This window comes from Mus caroli, unplaced genomic scaffold (genome assembly GCF_978045245.1).
Source record: "Mus caroli unplaced genomic scaffold, Mus_caroli_1 scaffold_18, whole genome shotgun sequence".
Classification (NCBI taxonomy): domain Eukaryota; kingdom Metazoa; phylum Chordata; class Mammalia; order Rodentia; family Muridae; genus Mus; species Mus caroli.
In genome coordinates, this window is record NW_028227273.1 from 30,261,693 (window position 1) to 30,274,932 (window position 13,240).

The 13,240-nt window shown below is 43.3% G+C and overlaps 1 protein-coding gene across 1 annotated transcript in view; it reads right to left on the bottom strand.

Moving 5' to 3' along the window:
- Nucleotides 1–13,240, bottom strand: part of Man2a1 (mannosidase alpha class 2A member 1) — a 157,551-nt gene that overhangs the window by 104,659 nt on the left and 39,652 nt on the right. Inside the window, exon 5 of the mRNA XM_021185720.3 lies at nucleotides 460–587. Within this exon, the coding sequence (XP_021041379.2) occupies nucleotides 460–587 (128 nt within the window). The remainder of the gene's footprint in view (nucleotides 1–459; nucleotides 588–13,240) is intronic.

Sequence of the window (13,240 nt, forward strand, 5' to 3'; positions counted from 1 at the left end):
GGTATAGACCTACACACAAACAAGGTGAGGCCAAGGAAACAATCTCTATAGTGTAAGTTACGTCCCCTGGAAGGAACCATACCTAGAGCTACCATAACTCCTCTAGCTCCAGAATTCTCCATGATATAACACATAAATGCCTTCTATTGTTTTCTGTCCCACCATCAATTTGAATTAAGCTAATAATAGGGTCTTGACTCTTAACAACAAGTCTTAGCTAACATGTAAGTAAAATAGTAAAGTTCTAAACAAATGAAAGTCAGTAAGTAATATATAAAGAAAAAATGGATAATATTCAATGAAACTATCATATGTCTATATAATTGAGGCCTAATAAATATAATTAATGAAGGATAAGTTATTCAACAATTATTAGGAAAATTAGTTCAGATCCCCTGAGCATACCTTCCCAAGACAGCCCAAATGAAGGGGCGAGGAGGAACAGATATAAATACATACCTAGATTCTTTTCCAGCCATTGGTGCCCTTCAATTAGTTGGTCAATTAAGGCAAAATAATGTGGAGTGGCTTCATCAGGCATAACCCAGCCACCGGTCACAATTTCCAGCTGACCATTCTGTAGTAAACTAGGGAGGAGGCAGATAGAGTTAAGATAACAGAGCTCACAGAAGAAAATAAAATACATGAACATCTAAGATCAATCTTTACAAATGGACAGTAGATACAGGAGGGAGGAGGAATTTTTTTTTTTTTAATAAGTCATTGAATTTCAACTGCAGGCCCCTGGGATGAAATGCTCATATTAAAGAATCTTGGGTGACCCTTCTTTTCCTAGGACACTTCTTCCGCACAGGCACAGCACAGACTCCTCATGACAGGAGTTGTGTGGTTTATTTCTGATTCTCACAGAGCACTGTACTCAGGCCATGTGCTTGGTGATGGCTGGAGAGCTGCCATTTCACGGATGGTGCCTGTTCCAATATACCATATAAAAAGTGGCATTTACCTCTGTCCCTGGAACACAGTTAAGGCAATTAAGCACACTGCTCTGGTAAATATAGTAATTAACTACCATGCTTCCGTTTTTACTAAATTGTGGGCTATGTCGCTCCTTTTTTTATGATGGGTTGAAAAAGCTGTGTCATTACTGTTATTTGTCTGTTGAAGCATTCCTTTGCAATAATATCATACAAGACAATGCGTACTAATTGTTAATTATTCGCATAACTTTCTCTAAGAAGAAAAGAAAATTATGAACTACCAGTAACTTGAAAGTATCTGAAGAAGTAGAAGAGCCGAAGACTGTATCTGTAATATCAAAGACTGTCAGGTTGTGAGGTATGGAAGTTCCGAGAGTCAGGGGGCTTTCATCAAGACATGACCTGAAGGAGCTGGGATTTCTAAAACTTGCAACTACGTCCAAGACAATACAGCCCTCCTCTCTCATGGACAAAAGCCTTTTTAAAGCTATTTGTTCTGTGCTAACCTTTAGGTCTATCTTTGCCACATTTCAGAGGCCACACGGATCTGACCGTTGTCCTCAAAAGGAGAGGTTGGTACCTACGTGTAAGCGTGGGCTAGCATGCAGAGTGTAACCCCTGCCCATCAAACATGCACATGCTATTGATTTCATTATCTGACTATCCTAATCAACATGTATTTTGGAAATGTTCAGATATAATTGCCTAAAGACAAATTATTTCCTGGGCTTGACTAGACAGAACCTACAAGTTAACAAGAACTAAAGTGAAATGGAAGAAAATAACAATAATTCCAAAGACAATTTTTCCCCTTTTCAACATGTCAAGTTTTGTTTGACAATGAAAAACTGACAAAAAAAAAAAAAAAAACAAAGAACAAACAAACAAAAAAAACCTATCCTAAAGACCTGAATGCTCTCCAAGAAGCAAGAGAAGCCCTAAATATTATGTACAACAAGAGTTTCTCCAGCTGCAGCTGTTATTAGCCAATCCCCTTCCTTGGGAAGCCATGGATGCTCCTCTGATAAACATCTGGGTACACATCTGGACTGGATGGTTACCCTAATGACTAAGCCTCTTTCTTACTAAATGGTACCAAGCAAGTTCATGTTGCTCCTCTTCATCAGCCTGGATGGTTCCAGCTGCCTTGGTGTCTCCACTCAAATATAATTGATCCAGAAGTTTCCATGAGTCCCCAGGCAATTAAGCACGTCTCCATACCTCCTCCATATACAACAACATAGCCTTTATCACAAACTAAAATTGCCTGTTTGTTCCTATCTTCCTCTCCCTCCTACCCACCAACAGAAGGCAAGCACCAGAAGAGCAGGGATTAGCATGTGCCATTACATGCCTGGCACTGAGTAGCCTGCTTTGAAAAATAGATGCACGAGACTGTCCGTTTAATATTAGTAATTAATGAGTAGATTAAATTAGGTCAGGCTCACATATAACATAAATCAGTAAGGATCAGGTCATTTAGAATAGAGTTCCAATTATGTTCACAGTGGTAGAAAACATGCAAGAGGAAGGGGGAGGGGCATTGATAAAAACCTATCTCTGGGAAATCTGAGTAGGACGAGAGCAAGAGGAGGTGAACACTGTGATAGCACAGAGGTGGCTTGGAGTTCCCAAGTCTGTGTTTAATAGAGAGATATTAATGAATACTGGGAGTGAAGTGGGAGATGTCGCTTTGCAGTAATAAGCATAAATGAGTCTGGGCTAGCCAGTGACAGCTGGGCTTCCGGGGGGATGGAGAGCAACGGGAAGTCAGATCCTCATCTGACTTCCTGTGAGTACACAGGCTGTGGCTGCATCTTTAAGATTCACCACCAATCAAAGAAAATACATGGTGGGCCTTGTGGCTCTAGCTGCATAGGTAGCAGAGGATGGCCTAGTTAGGCATCAAGGGGAAGAGAGGTCCTAGGTCCTGTGAGGGTTCTATGCTTCTGTCTCACAGGCTGGAAGGGAATGGTGTCTTTAAAAAGTCATAAGGACAGCTACAGGTCAGATAGGAAGAGTGGAGCCCGGCTGATGAGAAGTTTTAGGTACATCCGAAAGAGACACCTGGAAAAGAGTAACTAAGTCAAGACACAAAAGTGAATCCAACTCTAAAGCTGGGAGGTGGGTTGTTCAAATACTGGCATTCATATAGTCATCAGAGAGAATTTTTAAAATCACATGAAAAAGCCAAGATCACAGCATAGAAACCAAGGGACTTTTATAAAATGTGTGCTTTTTTCCCCCCACAAAACAGTAGGCTCTTAAGAAAATCTGCATGAGCAGGCCGAAAACAGAACAAAAGCATGACATAAAAGGAACAACTGTAGTTATCTTAGCATCGTTTATCCAATCCGACAAGGCAGAGTACCAAGTGGAAGAAAACAGTGTGAATCTTTATATATATATAAATATTTATATATTTATATATATATATTTACTAGATATTTTCTTTATTTACATTTCAAATGTTATCCCCTTTCCTAGTTTCCCCTCGGAAATCCCCTAACCCCTGCCCCCTCCCCCTGCTCCCCAACCCACCCATTCCCATTCCTGGCCCTGGCATTCCCCTATCCTGGGGCATAGAACCCTCACAGGACCTAGGACCTCTCCTCCCATTGATGCCCAACTAGGCCATCCTCTGCTACCTATGCAGCTAGAGCCACAAGGCCCACCATGTGTTTTCTTTGATTGGTGGTGAATCTTAAAGATGTAGCCATAGCCTATGTACTACATCAGGGACAGAAATGACCAGGTTAGCAAGTTTATCTATTCCGTGGTGGTGTCTGTTTACCTGCCATGTGACCCTTAGAAAAGGAAAACAAAAAACACAAAAAAAAACCCAAAACAGATTATAAAGTCAAATGTCTCACAGGCAGGAAGGTTCAGCTTGACAGAAGTGCTTACTGACAGTGACAGAAAAACCTGCCATTCAACCATTCACCCACTCACCATGATCAACAAGAACAAAAAGGTTGCACGCAAAACTGTGTGAGTGTACAAGAGGTGTCATACTTAAAATCCCTGTTGTTTGCCATCACGTAACTGACCTTTCTAGACTTCCATAATACAAAGAGCCAGGGTGGGATTCACCTGTACCTACAGAAGTGTTGACTTAAATCCTGGCACTTCTGTGTACTTAGCTTTCAGCAGCATCGGATGAAGCGTTTCTGTGAGAAGCAGAGGGACAAGCAAACAATGCAGGTCTGTCCTGTGAAGCTGGTTTCTTAAGTCTCTCTACTGGTGGAAGGCTCTCAGCTTCCTGGGAAACTTTTCAACATACACATCATGATCTTAAGTAATAGACACGAGAGCTACATGCAAACAGGGGAAGAGAGAATACGCATGGAGTGAATTCAAGAGCCCACTTGAGAGCTGCTAAGTTTAAAACCGCCAAGGCTCACACATCACTTTCTACAATGGTGGCTAGCTGCCTGGTTGAGGACGTTAACCACGTCTCTACTTCAGTGCTGGGGGATTGGGTATAAAGCGCTCAGAGAAGTAACCGATCAGAAATAAGCTGAGCGAATCTGTCACTGCTCATTTTGCCCAAGACACAGATTTTACACTTCAGGATTTACTGCAGCGCTCAAGAAGCTGTAAATCATTTTTAGAGAGTGTCATGTCTTCTTCCACGAAGAGTCATCAGACATTTGGAATTCAGTCACACACAGAAGGATATACTCAAAGAGCTTTTCTCCCTAATGGGGAAATTGTTACAGACAACTTGGTAGCAAACAATGCATCATCTAGCAAGCTTCGCAGAGTCACAAATTAATCTCACATGAGAAAGCGAGATGAATTTGTAATCGTGCATTGTGGGAAATCTGAAATGATAGGAGATGACACACCGGGTTCCATTCTTAAATACAAAATTAGTTACATGGTGTCTCCCACAGAATCAATTCATGCCCAGACACCTGCGAGTCAGATCACCTGATGTGCAAGCCGTCAGTGTGCATTATCCAGTGGGAAAGCTGAAGGAACACTTGTTTTAAACCCTTCCATATGCTAATCTGGGATCCTTGTATTCTCTAATATTCTGGATACCAGCCTTCAAAGATGGAGTATAGGAAAAACAACTGAGTCGTCTGCACTACTCCTTCCTCATTTCATTTTGGGTGTGTCCCCTCCCCTTGACCTGTTGTCAGTATCTTACCAACCTAAAGCATCCTCCCTTCTAACACTGGTCTAACACTGGCTCTTAGGAATGCACTACCAACCGTCACATCCCACGCAAACCTCAACAAAGCTATCACCTTTCATAAAACCTAAAACTCTCTTTCATAACATTCATAACTGACACTAATTATACACCTGCATCTCCACTGTCGTTTCCGTCCAATACAACACAAGCTCCGGAAGGGCATGAACTCCCTGTTGATCATTTACCATTTAGGAGCCCCTAACAGCATAGCCATGTAAGAAAGGGGCACCAATAACACACAAGAGAAACAAAGAGTAAGTGTCAGAGATTTTAGAAATAACTGATCTCTAAAAAGGAAATGTAACTTCATTTGGGTGGCTGAATGGAGAGTGACATTCCACATCTCACCAATCAGCTTACAAAGATCGGAAGGTTGTACAACAGTCTGTGAAGCCAGATGTCTGAAAAAGGCATTAGCCCATGCTGGCCCCACAATCCATCCAACTGTAGCCTGCATAGACACCCAAAGTCACTCAGAAAAGTCAGACCTCAGACAAATGATACACCCTGCATTAGTAAGGGACAAGGAACAAACTACAGGGTCACCAGCTGGCAGTGACTAAGCTAAGTCCCTGTCATAAAAAAACTTTCTAAAAGTTCTTCAAGAAATGTACTTCAAGGCCAGGCAGTGGTAGCATATGCCTTTACTCTCCCCACTCAGGAGTCAGAGGCAGGCTGATCTCGGAATGTGAGGCCTGGTCTACAAATAGAGCTCTAGGAAAGCCAGCGCTAGCCAGAGAAATCCTGTCTGGAAAAGCCAAACGGAAGTGTGTTTCACTAATTCATCTTTTCTTGCCAAGTAGGATTCTATTGGTGTGTTAGTCTACCATCTTGATTGCAGACACCTGAACCATTTCCAGTCTGCTGTGAATATGAAAAGACTCTCTCTCAGGTCCATTTCTAGATCAGCTCCTCACACACACACATATGGTCATTTGGAAGTCACCCCCTTTCAGTTCCAACAGCAAGCCACTACCATGTTCCAGTTGCTGTACCTTCTCCCCATCCTTTGCTGCTATCAACATTAACAGCCCGGAAAGGTTTCTTACATCCTCTTTGGTGAGGCTGCACCTAGCCAATCTCTTCCAGTGTCTGAGGTGCCAAGTTCTCGCCCATCACAGTTTTCTCCTCAGAACCTCCAGTGCCTTCCCCATCCTCTCACATCTTCTCCTTGACTGGAGTTTTGGTCACATCCTGAATACTACAGGCTTCCAAACCTCACTGAAAACAACATGATTTTATAATGCTGTGCTTAACTGTGCCCTCTTTGTTCATTGAGGGCTTACCCTGGATATTAGCACAGTAAATATTTGCCCAATGAAGAACATAGTCAGTAGGGGAAGGCTTCTGAGGTAAGATAATACCTTCCCTGAGTCATGGGAAAGATTACATATGAAATTACTCAATGCATAAAACAATAACTCGTATGAAGACAGCAGCAGGTCAGTATGCCAGAAGTCAGGGCATTAAGGAGGCATACGTAAGGGTGAAATGTAAGGTGGGAGGCAGCCAGAGACAAAGGCAGACACTTAAGAGAGAGCTGAACAAGACAATCGCCGTCAAAGACAGGGTGCACTTTGTGACCTTTGAGCGTCACTAAAGCACCTTAGAACGTAGACATAACAAGGGGAGAAAACTGTGCTGATAAAGCAAAGGGCAGGCCTGGCAACAGGAAGACAACTGGGGATGGGATTAGAGGTCTGAGTCCAAGAACGCAGAGCAGGCAGAACTGAGATTCCAGCCTAACTGGGCATGGCACTGTGTTCTAGGGAAGCATCCCTGCTCTGGCCCTTCCTGCATGCCCACTAACAAGACACCTCAGGCCATAAAGCCAGAGGTTTGCTGAGGTGTGAACACACCTGGCACAAAGCACACACTCAACAGGCTTGGGATCTTACCAAACCATTAACCACGGAAGATGAAGAAAGTCAAGACTGGGCTTTAGACTCAGGAGTACTTCCAGTGCTGGTAACAGCATCCTGGAAACAAAGGTGGGCAGATGTCTACAAGTTTGAGGCCAGTTTCGTCCCACAGACAGGGCAACTAGTGCTAACACAGAGAGACTGTCTCAAAACAAAAACAAAAACAAAAACAAAAACAAAAACAAAAACAAAAACAAAAACAAAAACAAAACCAGTGGCTGGACATCCCAAATCGAGTGTCACCTCACAGGTGAGGAGCAGTCACTTCAGAGCTGCATGCTCTGCTCTGATGAAACGCTGCAGGCTCCTCATACCATTGAAATCTGCAGCTGACTTCAAACTTCACAAAACACACTGACTTCACGCTCTCTGCAAATTTAACAGCAGCCTTTTGGTTAAGCCCCATAAAATCTGACCGGTATAAATGTATAATAATGAGTCTGTGTAAGAGCATGAATGGTCCATTTTTCTGGGAAAACCCAAAGTGTGCATGAGTTAAGTCTTAGGATTTAAGCAAGAAGCAGCAAATGTTTCTAAGCTCAGTGAAATTTTTACTTAAATACAAAACTGAAGAAAATGTAACAGGGCGCTTAGAATATCAGATGAAAAGCCTGAGCCTTCTTGGAAAAGTGTCAGAGCACATAAATATGATAAAAATACAGTCTATACTGACTGATGCGCAGCAAACACAAGATACATATTTCACACCACACACACACAAAACAAAAAAAAAAACAAAAACAAAAACCAACACAGTGTAGCTGGTCAAGACATGAACACACAATGTTTCAGGTTCCAGCCAGTCAGTGAGTTTCTGCACTCACTAAACACTGGTCATGACAGCAGAAAGAGATGCAGCATAGAGGCCATCCCACGGTCTTGGGGCCCAGGGCAGAGCTGTCAGCCAAAGGAAAAGCTAAGGGGCAACACTTGACAGAACCAAACATCAGTCAGCCACTTCACATCCCAGTGGATTAGAAACATTATCCAGCACTTCACCACAGACGGCCAAAACTAACCACGTGTAAAGCCAGGACGGTAAACAAAACAAGCCTGTACAGAAAACGTGCTGACTGCTTAACGGAGGGGAGTTTCTTTGAAATCGTCAGGACAAAGGCTCCAAGAGGGCACAGCAACTATAATCGGTTAAATTGGTCTGAATTACGAAAGGCAACATGCTCCACATGTCTGCATGGATCTCTCTGTTAGCTAACTTGAGTTTCATTTTTAAAGGTTTATAATGCTGAGTGGTGCATCACAATGAGGGACAGAACACGAGTTGTTGCTGGCTGATCGCATGACACGTCTGCTGTTTCTATTAAGTCCAGCATCAATCTGTGCTCTTCCAGGGACAAGGAAGGCTTCAGTGGACTCCAGTGGAATCCAGAGGCTGCCACACAGCAGCTAGCTTGCAAGTTTAGGTTTAGACATTAGCTCTTGTAGCTCATCTTTATAAAGAGGAAAAATAAAACATTGTACAAACATTACAACAGGAGCCCCAAAAATGTTGTCAGTTATCTATTTAACACTAGTTAAGAATTTTAAATGATGAGAACAAAAATCTGAGGCTATATTAAGTTTGCTGCAAAATGCACAGACATGGCCTATTGTTTAGGCACACTGTGGACTCTCAGTTCAAGTAAGAAAACAAATGCCAATGCCCTAGATCAGTGGTTCTCAACCTGTGGGTTGGAGCCCCTGGGGAAAAGGGGGTGGGGGTTGGACCCTTTCTTGGCAGTTGCCTATGACCATCAGAAAATACAGATATTCCTATTATTTTTCATAACAGTATTAAAATTACAGTTATGGAGTAGCAATGAAAATATTTTACGGTTGGGAGTCACCACAACTATATCGAGGAACTGTATTAAAGAGTCACTGCATTTGGAAGGTTGAACCACTGAACGAGATCTACAGTCAGGTGGCATAAGTGAATGCAAGTGAGTATTTATAGCTAGAAGAAAATTTCAAAAAATTTAAATAAAAGTAAAACTCAATTTTCTGAAAACAGTTTTATGATTTTCTTTTCTTTTTTTTTTTTTTTTTTTTGGTTAAGCAAAATGGCTCCGCTCCCTCCACGGAGCCCTCACTTCCCGCCGCCAAGGAAGCAGCTTCCAAAGCGTTCTCTTAAGACGACAGGCTGAGTGCCCCCCGCTACCGTGCGGGTTTCAGTACTGAGATGAATCATACAAAAGTGACATTTTGGCACCCATCAAAACCAGGCAGATATTAACCATTTTATATGGCTTTGCCTACGTAAAATGGACAACGACAAAGAGAAAACAAGAGATGAAAACACACCAGGGATGAGCCAAGATGATCATTTCTCTCTGAGCTCACAGCTGACTGTCTGGAAAGCCAGACATTGTGCTCTGCTGTGAACTTGATTCTCAGAGGCTCCAGCACTGTCCCTCTTTTGTAGAGCCAAATCCAATAAGAAACTGAATGTTGGACACTAACCACAATCTCTTCCCTTCCAGAATTTTCTCCCCATGCACACCACTTTTATCAGCTCCAAACCATGAACCTCCTACCTTGGTTTTCCTGTGTTTCTAGAGTTAGAAAATGATAATTAGTGAAGGAAAAAAAAAATGGATGGATTTATAGTTTATCCAGAAGTGGAGAGAGAAAGCCTGCTGTATGTTCCCAGTGTTAGCAGTGTTACAGTTCTATAGAAGAGATGAGCCAAGACATATGGGACAGGCGTGTGTTGATTTATGTGTGTCAAAGGTGTTAGACCTGTCTAAAGTCTCTTCTGGTTGGCCAGTTCCTCATCAGCCCAGGGAATTCTGCCCTTTCCTCTACGAGCTCAGGGAATCTTAATTCCTAAAGGTCCGCTGTTTTAGGATCCCAGCTTTGCTTCCTGTAGCATCTGACCCGCCATGTATGGAATCCAGGCCTGCCCTCACTTTACCAAGCACAGGGGCTGCAAGCACAGTCCCCTCCTACCTCCTATCAGTGCTGGACTCCATGCAAGTCACTGATGGAGTCACAGCCCTTATCTCCTACCCAGCTTACAGGTGACAGGCACACACACAGGAAAGCCAGTCCAGACTCAGGGCTCCACAGCTTCACCAAAGAAAAGAGACAAATGACAGCAACGGACAGTTCTTTTCCAGGACTTTTAAAACAGCCCGTTTCCCAATTTCCATGTCCTCTGGCCCACCTGCTGGACTCCCAACTCTCGAAAACTCTTCTAGGATCCCTTTTTCCAACAAAGGAGCAGAGGAGGGACATCACCTAGCTTTCTCAGAAAAGAACCTGCACTGGGGAAAGATTCCTCAGCACAAGTAATCAAGGACAGGGCTAAAAATCCAGGCTCCATGATGGGCTGGAGGAAAATGAGGTCAGCAGGCATGGTCCACAGGACCACAGCACAGGACAGGGAAGTACAGAATGCACCTGTCTGCTCCCCTCCCCTCTAATGTCAACCCTCGTCTCACTGGGAATTCAAAGTCCTGACAATTACTATGCTGAGTGACTGAGTCTGCTCTCCTGTCTGGTGAAGGACAGAATGGTTGAGAACAGGACCTCCCTGCCTGAGAGACCATCTCCCAGGACAAACAGATGAAGTCATGTGATCAATACTGCAAGGAACCTGCCAACGTGCGGCTGGAGAAGCAGGAGCTGTAAAGCACTTTAGACTGGATCCGTGGACAATTTCCAGGGATGGCTAAAACTGCTCACACTCAAGAATGAGCACAAATGCCTGGCCTTATGGACAATCATCCATAATTAAAGTTAAGGCAAAGCATTCAATGAGAGGAAGAGGAAAACTCAATGGAGAATGGGGGCGGGACGCATCCTTGAGAAAGAACACCAAAGATGCAATAAAATACAGTGAGAAAAGCAACACTGAGATGCAGAAGGAAGAGGAAAGGGAGGAGGGGGAGGAGGAGGAAGAGGAAGAGAAGGAGGAGGAGGAGCAGCAGCAGCAGCAGCTACAGCAGCAACAGCAGACCCAAGAGTCAGATCCTGGGGTTCTACGACAAAAGAGACAAAAGCAACCCCCAGCTGAAGACGGTAGAAGACATATGTGGAAGAGGTCGAAGTGTCGATGAAGAGGAATAAGAAGTTCCACGCTCCATAGGTAGTAGCTGGATGGAAACTTAAACAGTTTCATGTTCTTGAATACCAAAAAGCTTCTGAGCACAGGATAAAAAAAAAAATCTTCAATGAAGCATTATATAAGCAAGCTTTTTAAAGACGGAGCAGAAACATAGATTTATAATTAACTTCCTATTAAAAGATGAAGACTTTCGAGATGACTTCAAGACTAAAAATTGCAGGAAGTGTCCAAGAAAAGTATTCCAAGTAGAAAATAAAAGCTTTAAAAATAAGAGCCACTAATATTTATTAGTAATTCTTTAAAAGCCCCTGTCAGGCTAGGTGTGTGTGTGTGTGTGTGTGTGTGTGTGTGTGTGTGTGTGTGTGTGTAGCAGAGGACTTATGTAGTACTGAAGAGGCCCTGGGTTTGACTCTCAGCACCACAAAAAGAATCAATGAAATATATTAAGTAAGCATCATGTTTATATTAACTCAGTCCTCATAAAACTCCAACAGAATAGGCTCCACTGTGGATTCGATTTGACAAGTACACTGCAAAGCAGAAACCTTAAATAATTTGCCCCAAAATAATGAAACTTGTCAGGATTTGAACCCAGGCAGCCTGGCCGCCATACTCAGCCTGTCCATATGTTCCATCCCAAATAGGCTGGTCTTACAGTTAAAAGGAGCAGCAGCAGTGGTAGTGACAGCAAAACAAGTCATTAAATGACAAGCCAATTTTTCAATGCCAAAGGAGATGATTGATTCTTATGAAGAAGAATTAATAGCAGGGGAATGCCCAGAGCTTTGTAATCCCTGTCCTGTACCTGAGTTTCAGGACTGTCAGGAGAGAGGTGGAGGGTGGGGAATGGACAGACGGACAGACGGATGGATGGACAGACAGATGAAGAAAGGATGAGCAAAGGATCGGGAAGCATAGGGGATGATGAACGGACTCTAGTAAAGAAAGAGCAGCTAGAGTGTTGTCAGCTCTGCTATGAATACCTGCGTTAGAAAGAAAGGAGTTTGGGCCAGAGAGATGGTTCAGTGGGTAGAAGTGCTTACCATCAAACCTGAAGACCTAAGTTCAATCCCCAGACACCATATGGAGAGAATCAACTCCCACAAGTTGCTCTCTGACCTCTGCATGCCCACATAGACACACAATGCATAAACAAAGACACAAACAAATCAATCTGCTCCAAAGCACTGATGGTTCAACTAGTGAAAAACTTGCAGTTCCTTTGTACGATTTAGTCCCTGGGAAGCTGAAGGCAGAGGAGTGGGCCTAGGTGAGTCCAGTTCTGCAGGGATGCACACATCTGGACTCTGACCAATGTGCTCAGCTCACCATGATGCAAGTCAGACTCATACATCCCCACTGCATCAGCTCCCAGAAAACACTACCAGGGTCCCATGGTAGCTCAGCTCTGTCCTCCTGACACCTGCATCCATGAGCACATTGCAACCGACATTTTTGTAACATGTGTGCACAACTCATCACCGATTGACTGTGCACAGGCAAACTGGACTGGGCCCTGTCTTGGATCTCCTTTTCCAGGGTCTTTTGTGTCATGAAGGACACTGTTGAATACTCAGCACCCCACACTTACCTATTCTTCATGACCCCCATGCTTGTACTGTGTGATTGTGCATAGCAGCTGTTTTAAGGAAGGGAACATGGCAGCAGAAGAGCTGACTGCACACAGCAGTCATAAAATGCTAACCCATGAGATGCATGTAAAACAACCCCCTCTTCAGGCACCAACACAGGCTTCAACACTGCTCTCGGAAAACCGAAACTTGTAGAGGTCATACTCACAGACCACTAGACATCCACGCTAATTATAAATAAATACAACTGGGAAACCAGCACTCATAGGTTGCAAAGTATTCTCTAGCATGATCAAGTCAGAAAACAGAAAGAGAAACAAACAAACAAAACAAACAAACAAAAAACACAAAACAGTAAAGTAGAGCTGCCAAATAGTCCAGCATTTAGAGAAAATATAATGAGAAAACAAAACAAAACAACCCACAACACTAGTTAGTTAAAATAGTGCTGAAAGGAAAGCAGGCAGTGACGTCCCGGCTGAGGACAGGCGGACTGGCCATTCAGCACT